At 42.5% G+C, this 15,222-nt stretch overlaps 1 protein-coding gene across 1 annotated transcript in view; it reads right to left on the reverse strand.

Annotated features, from left to right (window-relative positions):
* ERO1B (endoplasmic reticulum oxidoreductase 1 beta) overlaps positions 1-6,864 on the reverse strand; it is a 28,944-nt gene extending 22,080 nt beyond the window's left edge. Inside the window, exons 1-2 of the mRNA XM_075412406.1 lie at positions 6,669-6,864; positions 1,940-2,059 (exon numbers count right to left, since the gene is read on the reverse strand). Of these exons, the coding sequence (XP_075268521.1) occupies positions 1,940-2,059; positions 6,669-6,770 (222 nt within the window). The 5' untranslated portion in view covers positions 6,771-6,864. The remainder of the gene's footprint in view (positions 1-1,939; positions 2,060-6,668) is intronic.
* Positions 6,865-15,222: the final 8,358 nt, after the last annotated feature.

The following is a 15,222-nucleotide window of genomic DNA, read 5'->3' on the forward strand; positions in this document are numbered from 1 at the left end:
CTTCAGGGTCTGAAGTATTAGATATCGTTATTATCGTTCAGAGTATTATTCAATAACTGTCACAGACTGAAAATTAAACTCCTTATCACGAGGCTTCCATAGTTTCTGTGTTTTGATGTATAAAACCATATAAAGAGAAAATCTTTTATTCTTTTATTTCTTTCACCGAGAAGTGTTCCACTAACTGTCTAGAAGCCACTTCACACAATTTCAGCAAGACTTTAAATAAAAACTAGCTAGTTCATTCAATATTATACACTAAAGTTTAAGTTCTTTCATGGCTATCGAACTAGTAACACAATGGGAACACTGTGACTGTAGTTACAGAAGTTCACGATCAAAATCCCTATTACAAATGTAATTAGTTCAGAGTAAGAGCGTTTTCACTCCCAGAACAAGTATATTCCCCCTATGCTTATTCAGTATTTAGCTATGCTGTAGTTGACCTAGATGATGATTGCCTACCCTCACAATTTCCACATCCACCTATTTGCTTAACAGCACTTCCATGATTCTGTGCAGGGGCATAAAAAAAGTCCGTTCCTTATTCAGAGAGGAAAGGGTGAAAAACATTCTGACCTACTCAGTTTGCTTGTTCAACACAGATTCTTCCCTGTCACAAGCGGAAGTACTAAATAATGTGTGGTGACGGGTGGGCTGCACGCTGGCCCTTATAATTGCCCATCCATTAGGAAGACCAGTACGAAAGATGAGGTAGGACTGCAACACACCATTTAAGTATGATTTGCAGAACTGCTGTTGAAACGAAGACTAACTCTACATTCACAGGATGAAATTACTGTTACACAAAACCTTGTATACCTGTTGCTCCTCTTGTTCAAATACTTTGTTTTGTATCTTTCTGTTGCCTCTGGAGAATCTATTTACCACTACTATGTAATGTATTATCACAGAAGTTGCATGTATCTTGTTTCTCCTGAAAAGTGACGTTAGAACTGTATTGTGTAGCAGGAGGAGAGTCAGGATGAAGTTACACACTACTGCTTGCTCAGACTAGAAAGGGTAGATTCTAGCACTTTTTTCTCCTTCCTCACGTTCATAACCCCACCCTGCATCAGTTTAACACTCGTCTGATTCCAGATCAGCTAGATAATGTGCTACATCCTGGGGGAAAAACAAACAAACAAACAAAAAACAAACCAACAACCAAACCCAAACATCCAAACTAAAAATCTACCAGGTTAAAGAGGTGCATTGGCCTAATGCGCCGTCAGACAGGCCCTAGAGCTAGAAATAGGGAAGCAGCAGGACAGTCTACCCTAAAGGAGTTCAACCTCCTTTTTCCAGTGGCAGGCAACCTTCTGATTAGCTCAGTCAAAATGCAACCTCATTTTCGAGTTAAGCATATCTGAAAACAGAAGTATCAGGCTTCAAAGTCTTATTTTGCTCATCAAATTCTAATATAGAGAAAAAAATGTTTAAAATCACTAAAAAGTGATATTACATACTACTTTAAAATTGAATATTTTAACCTATTTTTCAAAATATAACGGTTCTTTAGACAACAAACACTAAAATCAGAACTAAGACAGCAACTTATAAGAAAAGGAAATCATTGCAATATTTCCATGTCAAATTACGCACCTTTCTTAGAAGACAAGTACTGCACGCTGTCAGAAAGTTGCTAATATACAAATCTTTTCTAAATGTAGCAGTACAAGATACTACCTTTAAAATTACCACTTATCAGTTGAATGAAAGCAGTCATGATGTACTGTCACTGACTCAGGATTAACACAGCAACCATGACTTATTACCATCATAACTGTCAGGGACTGAAAACCTGCTACAACCAAATTAAAGAGCTGTGGGCTTCTATAAAACAACTTAATATAGACAAGTTGATTTGATATGTAATCCTCCCTATATATTCTGGATTTTATTTAAATGATTCAGGAAAATACCATTCTAATTGTACCTTGTAATATCTGAAGTAATCGCGTTCTTGCAGTTTCTGTATTTTGGGGAAGATCTTGAAAGTATTGAAGTCATCGATGCTTTCTATGTCACATAAACAATCATCTAGGACTCCTGCGAGCTATTTAAAAATACATAAAAATTTATTTTTAACCAAGAATTGCAATATTAACTACAGAAAAGTCCTCTAAAGAGAAAAAATGGCAGTCAAAAGAAATACTAGTGAAATGCAGTTCCACAGCAAATAATTTATTTCTCATCATTAAAATACTCTACAACATACCTTACACGCTCAGAATTAGATACAGCATACCTTACACACTCAGAATTAGAAAATAAGACTGATTTTGTTTTATTCATTTTAAGTCCACCTCCAAACACAATGCTGAATCAACGTTAGCAAGATTAACACTTTCAGCCCTGAAATTTGTTGACAGATTCAGTATATAGAACCTTCTGCAGAATGAGCAGCAAGACTTTCCAGACTACGAACACATGGTATATTAGCACATCAGACCCGCATACCAAGTATTCTCCTGCCAAACACTCATTAGTTGAATTGCCTAAAAAAACCCACTGTCATGCATTGACACCTTATAATTCTTCTCAAGTGTAAGAGCACTCCAGCTAGTTTCTTCAGAGGCATGGGAGAAAGGCGAAAAGGTAGTTTCGTACCCAAGAAGTCAGTAACTTCACAGTTAAACCCTATAAATAAATACCATGAAAACCAGGTGCAGGCGTCTATATTGTAAGGCTGTAAATCTATTGTGAAACTATGTCTGAACTTTTCAGGTCCCAGTTTTCATCTCGCGCCAGGACAGCAAGCTGGTTCAAGGTACTGCACTAATTGAAGACCACCTCTACGGAAGGGAGTGCCCAGGAGCGCAGAAGCGCGACTGCCAGCACAGGAGAGGAAGACAGGACTGTGCAAGCAGCAGAGAGGACAGGCCCAACTTGTAGACTCAGCCACGGCAACACTTTTGCTGAGACCCTGACAGTGTCTTAGTGAAAGGCGGAAACACTGAAAGAGTAGTTCTATGAATACCTGTATGGCAAATGTCATTAAATCTAAACTAACCACTCCTAAGCATAGCTTCTTAAACTACTACAAACATGTTTGAAAGGCCTTTCAAATGTACATTTGAAGGCTTTTGACCATATCTAAGTGAGGGCAACCAAACACTGCTGTTAACTACTACTATTCAGCAGCTAGACAGGAAATTCATTTATATACATGGTGGCCTAGAAAGCACATAAAATAGGAAAGCCCATACATCCTATATCTTGCATGGGCTTAGAAGAACTTCTAGCTATTAAAGGGTTATGTGTAAAAGGAGACAAAAACTATTTTGTGGCTTTTTTCCTCCACAGATTTCACATAGATGAGATTATGAAATCATCTAATCTATTTTATGCATGATAAATCACTCCATCACTTTACAGAACAGATACCCTTACATAACCAGGCTTGATGTAAGGGTCACTAGAAATTGAACTGTAGGCTTCTGCTCTTTCATGAAGCATAAAAGAGGCCTGGAAAATGGACTTCCCTCCCAACCCCCTGTGAGAATAAAGAGGTGAGGGTATGGCAATAAAGCATTCAAGTACAAAATTCACCTTATGTAGATCCTACTCTTCCTGAGGCACTAAATAGGCTGTCCCAATTCTGCAAATCGGATACGGCAATGAAGTAGAACTCATTTAAGGGAAGCTACTTCACCCGAAGTCTTCCATGCTGTTATGCTTGCCTTGTTAATGTTCTCTAGCTTCAAACCTGGGCAAACAGCTATGAAACAGACTACGTGTAATTACAGGTTTTTCACAAAGCCAGGAAAGCTCACAGCCCACATGACTGCCAACTTCAATGTCAGAAGACAAAACTTGTTATTATTGATACCCACAGAAGTAAAATACCTATGCATTTTAATCTATAACAATTTCTTTAAAAAATTCAAATTTTCTTATTGATCACACATAGGCAGAAATTAATTTTGCAGTCTTTACAGGTAACACCATACCACAAAACAAACGGCAGTACATTTCACTATAATATAAAAAGGTAAAAAGATAACTCCGAACATTTTGCTCAAGTATTATTAAACTGTATAAAGAGGATAAACCTTGTACGAAGAGCAACAATTTATTAAGCTGAAAGCAGTAGGAAAGATCCGAGAAATTTTCTTTGGACTCAGAAGATAAAGAGTGGGAAACTATTTTGATGACCACCTCATGAAGCTATCTACTGGTTACAAAAATATTTTTACCATCTATGCAAAACCGAACGTGCTTTTTCAGAGGAGAATGTCCCAAATAAACACGCAGTAGTTACACTCAGTGTCAAATCCCCATGACAAAATAAAAAGCAACTAAGACGGCAAACTAATGGAGGTCATACCTTTGCCAGATATCTCTGATAAAATCTCGATTCTAAAAAGATCTTTGAAAATGTAGTACAGTTTACTTAGAACACTATGAAGTTTCAGAAATAAACCCTCGCCAAAATCTAGAACTGGTCTGAGAAATTATTGTAAGAAAAATTAATTTAGTGTAAGAGAGCAAGCAAATGCAATTCTGCATTTCTTTCTCACAACTTTTTTGAAACTGTAACAGTTAGCTCCCTGTCTACACAAAATAACAAAATCAAAGTTTCCTTGGAAGGCATGCTCTAAAATTAAGCTGTGCTATATCCGTACTAAACCACGATTTATAAAGCGGTTTGACAGCACATACTAAACACCAACACTGCACATGGGTGGAGTCAGTTCATGGCATACTAATACAACAGCAACACAGGCCTCAAGTACCCCAGAGATACATATTTTTTACTAATCCAGGTGTAGTTTTCAGTGTTCTCACTTGCACAATGATGGAACACTCTAAGAATATGCAGAAAATGGTTTCATTTTGTCAACACCTGGATCTTCCAGCGGATTCTTTTTCAAACTGGACACCTCAAAATAACAGCAGTGTATTACACAGTTAAAAATATGTATTGCAAGACCTACTTTGCTAGTCACACAATTGGTATTTTGCCTTTTTTAAATTGAGCTATACTAGTTAACTTTGTCCACAAACACAGAGCCAAACTGTACTGTAAGTTATCACAACTTTTATTACAATAGCCAAGTATCAAGCTTTCTTTTCATCTGTTAATTAGTCTGAACTCTGCGATAAACTCTAAAAGCATTAGCCTAATATGATTTGTGTTCAAGAAGCCATCTAACATTGAACAGCTGTTACTTCTTCTGTATTTCCAATACGCTTATCAAAGTATTTCAATGTATTGTCAAACTGAGTTTTAGTTCTTGTACAGACATCAGAGCTGTACCCGAGATGTTAAAAGTTCTAACTTATCTTCTCCAAGATAAATCAACCTTTCAGAAGAAAAGGTCAATGTCCAACCTGCATCGATTTCTCCTTATGAAATCTGTAAAGAGAAACGTATACTGCACTTCAACATCAAGAACAACCTGAATAAAGACATATATTAACAAGCAGTCTATTCATGCAAACAACCTTATTAGTGTTATCAGGTTGTCGTACTTTAATTGTTTCAACAATTAGAAGACCACCTGGGATACCTTGTTCTTTTCCTTCATGTTTTACTTTACCATAGCTGCAGAATGAGAGAAAAGCTGTAACACGACTCCAAGCACTAATGACTAGCTTATCACTTCCCTGTGCAAGTCAAACTCTAGGTGTTTAAACCCTGAACACGATATGCTCACAATTTTATGAAATAGCAGCAGCCAGTCTCTCTGCCAAGCATAACAAGAAAACCATGCCAGTTTGTTAATGGTTTCTTTAAGAATCCCAATTCAATCAGCATTTAGTTACGCTAAAATAGCTACTAAAATAAGGGATTTTCAAACCTGAGAAAAACCCAATTTACAACAAAATAAACCTGCAATAAAAACTGTCTGTGCTAGTAGAAAATAGAAGAAAAATAACAATCAGACACAAAAGACAAACTTTGCTCTGCATGGACGTTACTCTTCATATTTCCACATAAACTCACTCCAATGTCTTCGGACCAGCTGAAACCCTTCCCTACTTGACACCAGCTATGATTTCAAGCCACAGTCATCCCGCTGATGAGCAGCAAAGTCCCACCTACAGACACGCGTCCTTCGGAAGCCGTGCAGGCAGTTTACAGCAAGAAGGAGCGCTCTGATCCTTCTCTGTAATGTGGGCAAACGGACACGACCTAAGCACAAGCCAAGCCCGGGCGCTGACGTTACCATTCAAACACACGGCTTCTCATCGACTTCCTAAGGACACCGAAGTTTCTGCCTGAAGCCAAGGGTGCGATCCAACGCAGAGCTCCTCCACAGAACACCCCGGTGACAGCAAGCAGCCTTCCCGGGATTAAACAACCCCGGGATCGTTACAACCAGGGTACCACCGGTGGTTCTCCGGTCAGCCAGCTGCTCCCCTCGCTGCAGCAGCGGGGCCCCACGGACCGGAGGCACCCGGCCCCGGGCTGGATCCCAGCAGGCAGCAGCCGCCGGGTATCAGAGGAACGACGCGGGGGACAGGCTCCCGCCAGGGATCCCCACCGCGGCCCTCGCCGCCTCCTGCAGCCCGCGACGGGGAGGATCTCGGCTCTCCGTCCCCTCAGGCAGAGGCGTCCGCGGCCCTACCGACAGCATCCCTGCCCGGCCGCGCTCCCTCCCCTCCCCGCCGTGAGGGGACCCCGCCGCATCGTCCCACCCGCCGCCGGCTCCTACCTGAGCCTCCGCTGCCAGGGCGCAGCCGAGCACCGCCAGCAGCCGCGCCGCCAGCCGTGCCCTCGCCGCCGTGCCGCGGGCGCCACCACCGCCGCCGCTCATGCTGCCGCTCCGCCCGCCGCGGCTCACGGGGGAGGGCGGCCCTCGCCCCGCCGCGCAGCAGCGGCCGCCACAGGAAGGAGAGGGGCGAACCGCGGGGCGGCGGCGGCGGCGTCTCCTGCCGGCGCGCCCGCTGCCGCCTGCGGCGGGACCCGTCGGGCGGGGGCGCCGCGCTCACCTCAACCTGCCCGCCCGCCGCCGCCACGGCACCGAGACGCGCGCGTACGGGCCCCTCGCGCCGCCGCCGCCCAAACGGCCGCTCCCCCGGCAGCCGCGCGGCATCTCGGGAACGGTAGTCCGCGCGCGCGCGCGCACCACCTCCCCCTCCGCCCCCCTCCCCGCCGCGCGGCGCCCAATCGGAGAGGACCACGCGCGCCTCCAAAACAAGCGGCGAGGGAGAGGGCGCTTGCGCGCGGCGGGGCGGGGCGTGCGATGACCGCGCGGCGACGTGTGAGAGGAGGCACGAGCGGCGTTGGGCGGGAGGGGGCCGCCACCGGGGAGTTGGAATGTGCGGGGCCCGCGGGCGGCCTTGGGGCGGGCGCCTCGGCGGGACGGGGGGTGCTGGGAGGGAGGTTGCGTCTTGCTGGTGCTGGGAGGGGAACTGGGGGTGTGGAAGGGGCGTTTTTCCTCCACGCTAAACTCCCTGCTCTCAGCGCAGCTGCTGCTGTGAGGAGGTTGCCATATAAAGGTGGGCACGCACAGGGGTTTTTTAAGAGCGAGGAGTACAGGGAGGTCGGACATACGGCTTTGCCTTGTCTGATTCCCTCACCTGTTCCCTTTCAGAGCAAGGGTGAAAGTCACAGAATCACAGAGTGTTCGGAGTTGGAAGGGACCTCTGTGGGTCATCTAGTCCAACCCCCTGCCGAAGCAGGGTCACCTACGGCAGGCTGCACAGGACCTTGTCCAGGCGGGTCTTGAATATCTCCAGAAAAGCAGACTCCACAGCCCCCCTGGGCAGCCTGTGCCAGGGCTCCGTCACCCTCAGAAGGAGGAAGTTCTTCCTCATGTTCAGGTGGAACTTCCTCTGCCTCAGTTTGTGCCCATTGCCCCTTGTCCTGTCGCTGGGCACCACTGAAAAGAGTCTGGCCCCATCCTCCTGACACCCACCCTTCAGATATTTATAAGCATTTATAAGGTCCCCTTGCAGCCTTCTCTTCTCCAGGCTAAACAAGCCCAGCTCCCTCAACCTCTCCTCGTAGGGGAGATGCTCCAGTCCCCTCACCATCCTCGTAGCCCTCCGCTGGACTCTCTCCAGTAGCTCCTCATCTTTCTTGACCTGGGGAGCCCAGAACTGGACACAGGACTCCAGATGAGGCCTCACCAGGGCAGTGTAGAGGGGAAGGAGAACCTCCCTCATCCTGCTGGCCACACTCCTCCTAATGCATCCCAGGATCCCATTGGCCTTCTTGGCAGCCAGGGCACACTGCTGGCTCATGGTTAACCTGTCATCCACCAGGACACCCAGGTCTCTCTCCGCAGAGCTGCTCTCCAGCATGTCCACCCCAAGCCTGTACTGGTGCCTGGGGTTGTTCCTCCCCAGGTGAAGGACCCTGCTTTTGCCTTTGTTGAACCTCATCAGGTTCCTTTCTGCCCAACTTTCCAGCCTATCCAGGTCACGCTGAATGGCAGCACAGCCTTCTGGTGTGTCTACCACTCCTCCCAGTTTGGTGTCATCAGCAAACTTGCTGAGGGTACATTCTAACTCTTCATCCAGGTCGTTGATGAAGAAATTGAACAGGACTGGGCCCAGTACTGACCCCTGAGGGACACCACTAGTTACCAGCCTCCAACTAGACTCAGTGCCGCTGGTGACAAGTCAATGGAAAAGCTATAGACTCTCCATCCACAGGCTTTTTTTTTTTTTTTAAATGCATTTTTTTAGTTGTACCCCCCCCACCACGTTTTTCAGAGGAGGCACAGGCTACTGTGCAGTACATTGAAGCCTACAGGACGGGAAGAAGGTGCTTTCAGCTGTGGTTTCACGTTACGGCTAAGATAATGAACTACTGAGTTGTGTGGAAAGAGGCAGTCCTATTTCTCCCTCTCCTCCCTCCTTCTGCAGGTTCCCCATCCCATGTGTCAGACCCAGGAGTCCTAAAGTTGCATCTTAAATCAATTCAGCTACTTGAGCGGATTTTTTTTTTTCCCCCCCTTAGGGATAATTTTCTGCCAGAGCAGCCAGCTGAGCTCACTGTATGTCTGCTTCATCACTCGGCCTGATCCAGGCAAAGAGGCAAGGGCACATACCCTGGTAGGAAAAAGAGAGGGTAGGACCATCCCTTCCAGTGTCTGCTTCCTGTTAGATTACCTACACCTAACTTTATTTTGTGATTTACTAAATTTTTACTGACCCCTTAGAGAGACTGGTTGGCACTTGAGAGGTTGAAAGTTGCCGTATGACATGAGTTGAATTTCTCTAGCTGTGCTTTGCCAATAGCTATTTGAACAGGTCTAAGACTGCTCCTCCTGCTTCTTTTCAGTTCGTTTCAAAATCTGAAAGAAAAAATATAACAACAAAAAACTACAAACCAGCTCAGAAACAATTTTTTGCTCCCGACAGTTAAATGTATATCTGTAACTCACTTCCAGAATTGCAAAAATTCATACTCTTCTGGAAAAATATGAGTGTTGCACTGAATTCATGTGCAGTGTTGTTGGAATTAGTGTTTTATTTTCAATCCATGTGCTAACCCAGGTTCTTCTTCCACACTTTCAGTTAGAGGAGAATACTTCTTTACTGGAGTATGGAGACAAGCTTTAAGGTCGAGGAAACTATTTCAGAGAGCTTGTAAGTTTTTAGATTGGCCATTGTTATTTGCTTACAAATTAATTCAAATTAGTTTTCCATTAGATTTGTCCTTAAGTGCCAGTGTGTCACAGATTTTGCGTTGCTGAAAATGGCTTGAAAAGATGAAGGATTGGTAGCTTTGAGTTACAGAGACCACAAAATGGAGTAGGCAGTAGTTTTGTAGTTTGGTCCCAGAGAGATGATGTAATTCCTCCTTCATTTCCTTTCTGGAGTACAGGCAATAGACCTATCATTTGGGAAGGATTAAATGAGAATCTATTCCTACTTTCAGCGTCAGTGGACCAGTAAATTCTCTAGGTGTTTGAGAAGAAATGGCAGAACAGCTAATACTAATATTTACATTACCATAATTTGCTCCCACTATCAGTACTCCATACTTTGTCACAAGTGGTTTGTACTTCTCACAAAGGAACTGTTTCTGTTTAGCAGATTCACATAATTCATTGTATTTGTTTGCATTTTGTAGCTTTGATTCTGGAGTAAATTTTCTATCATGGGTATTTTAAAAAGCCCTGAAACCTTGGAAGAATGAAGCACTTGCACTGCGTAAAGGACTATGCAAATTAGATATAAACTATCGTATTTTCTACCTCATAGTGTTCACTCAGTTGTCAGTTCAGAACATTTTATGTGAGTTAAAGAAAGTACTTTATTTCTTCACTTCTGGCAGATCTTATCCTACTTGCATTGAAAGTCAGTAGCAGTTTAGTTTTTGACTGCCAGGTTGGTATCGTAAGGAATTGGCTGTGTAAAGGTATAATGAATAATTTTAAGAGGCAAAAACCAGAAGTTAATTCCTTGTGTACATAAGCATTATCTGCTCTACCAGAGCTGAATTTAGCTTAATACAATTTTCTAAACTCTAGAGTATTTTCAATCTTATTTTATGTTTTAGTGTTGATTTCAACCTATGAATGCTAATTTGGTAGTGGTATAAAAATGTTTAAAAAAAAAAAAGTAAAAATCCTAATCTAGTGTTTCTTTGTGAAATCAGTTTCTAGAAATGGCTGCAGAAGAAACAGTCTTACAATCGTAAATGAAACCTGACAGCATGTTACAAGGCTGGGAGTACCTACTAAGCCTGTTTCTTTTAAAGAAATTTGCCATGATGCTATAATATATTTGGCAAGGGCTGAGGACAAGCCTTTACTGGGGAGAGCGATAATCACAGTTTACAGCTTGCTGGGCTTATGAAAAAAGTCTGGCATATATATTTAATTTTTCAATGTACATTGTACAATGTACATGCTTGGCGTAAGAACAAATATCTTCTGTGATCTTGTAATATGCATTGCTGTTAAAAACGTTGACAGTTTTATTTGCAAGCTCTAACATTTTCTTTCTACGTGCGAGCAAAGAAAGCCTTGAACACAGCAACTAAAACCATTATTATGTATTAGTAAATGAGAGTTAAATAATGTGCATCAGAGTCACCTCTTCCCCATCACAACATTGGTCTCTAGAGTGGACAGAGATCTGGGTGCACCAGAGAGTGACAGACAGTCTTTTAGTGGATACAACACATGTGCAATTACCAAAGTTGCCGTTGGCCTGCAGTGGGAAATAAAACTGATAAAGTCCTGCTACTGTTCTTATGTTAGCTCCATCAGTGCTTTTTACTCAGCTGTTATTTGCCAGAATTACAGAGCTTATGCACTCTGGTTGTACACAGAAATCATGATCTGTGATCATCAACCGTGTAAAAATGTGTCTTAGAAATTATTATGGACCAATTAAAGTGAACAAACGGCAAAACAGGGTGGCTTCACGTTTTGTATTAGGAGAAGCTTGGTAAATTCCAGCTGCTTTGCCAAGTTCATGAGCTAGATTTCAGTAATCTGAAATGTGGATTTCTGGAAATTTTTTGCCCTTGAAACTTTTGCCTTTATTTATTTTTCCAATTAACATTTGAATGAGTCCTTTCTAAACTTAGGAGAGTAAACCAGAGGAATCAATATGTCACAAACTTCTGTTTAAGCCTGGCAAACAGCAGCGGTGGGACTGCAGTGCCTGTTGAGCAATGGAACATCTTGTGGTAGCCTGGTTACGAAGATTTGACGATACAGCAAGGCAAAGCTGTGGGTAAGAACTGTAGTAAACCACCTGATGGAAGTACGAAAAGCATGCCAAGTAGTGGAGCATGAGTTCTGTGGTCTAATCAGGCCTGCTACAACTGAAGAGCTTGCATGCCCCAAAGCCTGTTTTACCCGGCTGTCTCAGGCCTGATACCAGTTGTTATGTTTGCTTGCAAGTCATGGTTCATTGACATCCTGTTCTCACCTACTGGTATCTGCCTTAAAACCACAATGTATGCTCAAGTCTGAGGCAACTGTTGCAAATAACTTGTGAAAAGTACCCATGGATGTCTACACAAACAACAAATGTCAAGACTATGGCCTGTAAATGGCAAAACAGCAGGTTGAATTCAGTACAGTGAAAAAAGGGAGATTTTTTAACATAAAAATTTCATACAGCAGCAGCTTCACTATGACTTCAAATCCTCAAATTAACTACGAATCTTGGCTATACACCTGTATCCTCGTTCCTGTTTCGTGTGTGCTCTATAGCTGAATGTTAACAAACTGCAGTGCACAGCATATGGCTGGATCAGCTGAATCAAGAGTACAGAAGTAATCTCTGGTGTCTTACTGTCATTCCTGTAGTACCTATAATTTTTGACGAAGGAATGCTAACAAAGAAAAGAGTCTACTAGCTCTGTCAAACTTCTGAATATAGCAGGTGCAGATGAACAGAAGTAATCTTGTTTAAAAAAAAAAAAAAACAAGAAGAAGATTTATGCACTGGCACTTTGGGTGCGTGTGCTTATCTGTCAACAAACCCAGTCGTGAGGTAGAGATCTCAACTAAATACACGTTTCATGGAAACAAGCAGCCAGGCAGGGGGACGCCGCTAATGCTCCTGCGGAGTGATAAGCTGCAGCCTGAAACCAATCGTGTTAGGCTCAGTCTCAATATGTCTATCTAGAGAAAGCAAGGTTTCACTGTTTCTGGGGTGCGTGTTTGACTTGGACACAGCACAGCTCCCGGAGCGGTGGGAACATTCCTGTATCATGCAGTCCTGTAAGGCAAACAAATTATCCACAGGCTGACGTAAGATGGTCTAGATATGTGTGATTTCTTATATTTTATCCCTATAATGTTGTTTCTGCCAAATGAATGTCAAAATTCTGACCTTCCTGTACAACTGTAAAAGAACAAACCGATGTAATTATTGGCAAAGAAAGTAGTTTTAGTTTTTTAGCTGCTGGTTAATTATTCCTACTCCAAAACAGTCTCAGAATTTTAAAGAACTGGCCTAGCAAAACACTGTCAACTGCCAACAGCTGAAAGCTATCTATAGGATATCTGGGAAAGAGAAATGCAGGGGGGGAAGTATTTCCTAACCCTGCGGAAGCACATTAGAGGTAAAGAGCTTGTATTGAAACAGAAGTATTTTACTCAGCATGAACTTCCTTAAATAAAGATGTTTGAAATGTATAAAGCAAATGAATGAGGAAGAATAAACAAGGTTGCCATGCGATACTGGCAGGCCCACGATTACCGTGACTATTAGCAACCCCTGTCAGACAGGGGAAGATTACTGTCCCACTGTGTTAGTGGCGTTTGTGATCTGGAACAGAAGTTCCTTATTTCCATGGGGAAAAGCTGCAGAGGATCAGTTGGAAAAAGGTTTTCTATCTTTTTGTGGGGGGATAGCGATAATATTTTGCTGGACAGGAATATATTGTCCCTGGCAGGAAAAAGGTTTCATTTGCAGCCTTGTGCTCAGAAGGTGGGAAACCCCTTGAGACTGTAGGTTAACTGCGATTTCAAACAGGGAACTAACTGGAGATGTATTACCAGACGGCTTGTAGGTCTTTGGGAAGTCTCTGCCCTCATCAGAGATGGCTGTTGTTCTTTTGATGGGGCCCAGAAAGGGGTGAGAAGAGGCAAGTGCAGACTTGAGCTGTAGAAACTGTTTGAAAATACTAATTCTGTATTGGAGTGGAAATTTACAGAATCCTGAGCTCTTCACATTATCGTTAGTTACAGTTAATTTAACAGCTTGCAGGGTTACAGCAAGATAAAATATATATTGTACTTAAGTATAGAAATTTGATTAGAAAGTTAATCCACTGTTTTAGAGAATGCCATTGTTTAAAGTTATCTTACTCTGGATTTAGTATTTGTGATAGAATTATATCTAGTTTTGGTAAAATAATTGCTGGCTTTCTGGACTGGTCAGTTAGTTAAGCAACAAACAAAGATTTCTGTATCACTTGTTAAAGAATGATGCAAGAACAGGCATGCAACAGCCAAATTAATCTTTACTGTTGACAGTGCTCTAGAGATATTTATATGTAATTGCAGGCTCCTCCTTCAGTGTTAGGAGAAAAATTGTTAAATTAGGACGACTAACCTAAGTTTTGAGGTAATAATGTTATCTAGACTATTGGCTTTTACTATTAAATTCCATTATTTAAGGAGTTCTTTATGAATAATTTGTTTGAAAACAATGTTCCAAATTGAAAGGCCAGTGCAATTTACAGATGCACTTTTAAAAATACATTATTTGTAACAACATTTTAACAACAGTGTTGGCTGCTGGCACAAGTGTTGTTCTTCTAAAATTAGTTTGTTATTGTTTATGAAAGTATTTTTTAATCCTAGGGTAGGAAGATTTCAGGTTGTAAGTTATCAGAAGAGTAAATGCCACATCGATGGTAAAACCTGGCTTAGCCCCCAACACCAATGCTTTGTATGTTTCTCCAGTTTACAGCCCCCTGTATAACAACAGTACCTTAGAGATATTTTGAATGATGTTAATGGATACGTGTTTGTATAGATTATACATATATTTATCCAAAGTTTTTTGTAGTCACTGACTATATCTACTTCTGGTTAAAACCAGTAGTCTTCAAACAGCGCACAGAGGCAACGCATACATGCAGGTCCTCAGGGCAGATATGACATTCATTTTATTGAGGCATAAATGTGTCAGGTTTAAAATCCAGAGAATTCTTAGCTCTACCATGGCTTTGTCATGCCTAACAGTTATAGGAGAGGCTGCAATTATTACTGTAGCATTTGTGTTGGTAAGAATATACTTCCTCCGCCCTCTAACTCTCAGCATGATTATCTATCACCAAAAACATTGTGCCTCCAGGGAAATGTACAGAATCAGCAATTTTATTTCTAATCAGACTTGGTGTTACCCTTTTAAATGAAGAAATTCCTCCTTTCTTTGACAATGAGTTTCAACGTTAACATGGAAGCAATCAGAATCAAACCATACTGAACAGCCGGCCTCCAATGATACCCCTAAAAAAGTACTTCTTTGGTTTTTACGCGTGATGAATTACAGAAATGTTGGTGACCTGATAGCTCTGCCTTGGAGATGCAGTTCTATGGAGCTATATGTATGTGTTTGTGTATTGCCCAGTGGCAAAACCTCCATTTATCTCGGGCACAATAAGGGTGATGCTCTGAATCTTCTAAATACCACGTCGGTGCTCTCCCTGGTAGGGTGATTTAGGCGGACACCGTAACACTCTCGTCACAAAGCTCTCCTCTTTCATAAGAATTCACAAATTCAATAACAGAATTATTGAAAAACATTAATAGTATTGGTATTAATGAAAAGCCA

This window comes from Opisthocomus hoazin, chromosome 2 (assembly GCF_030867145.1).
Source record: "Opisthocomus hoazin isolate bOpiHoa1 chromosome 2, bOpiHoa1.hap1, whole genome shotgun sequence".
Taxonomy (NCBI): Eukaryota; Metazoa; Chordata; class Aves; order Opisthocomiformes; family Opisthocomidae; genus Opisthocomus; species Opisthocomus hoazin.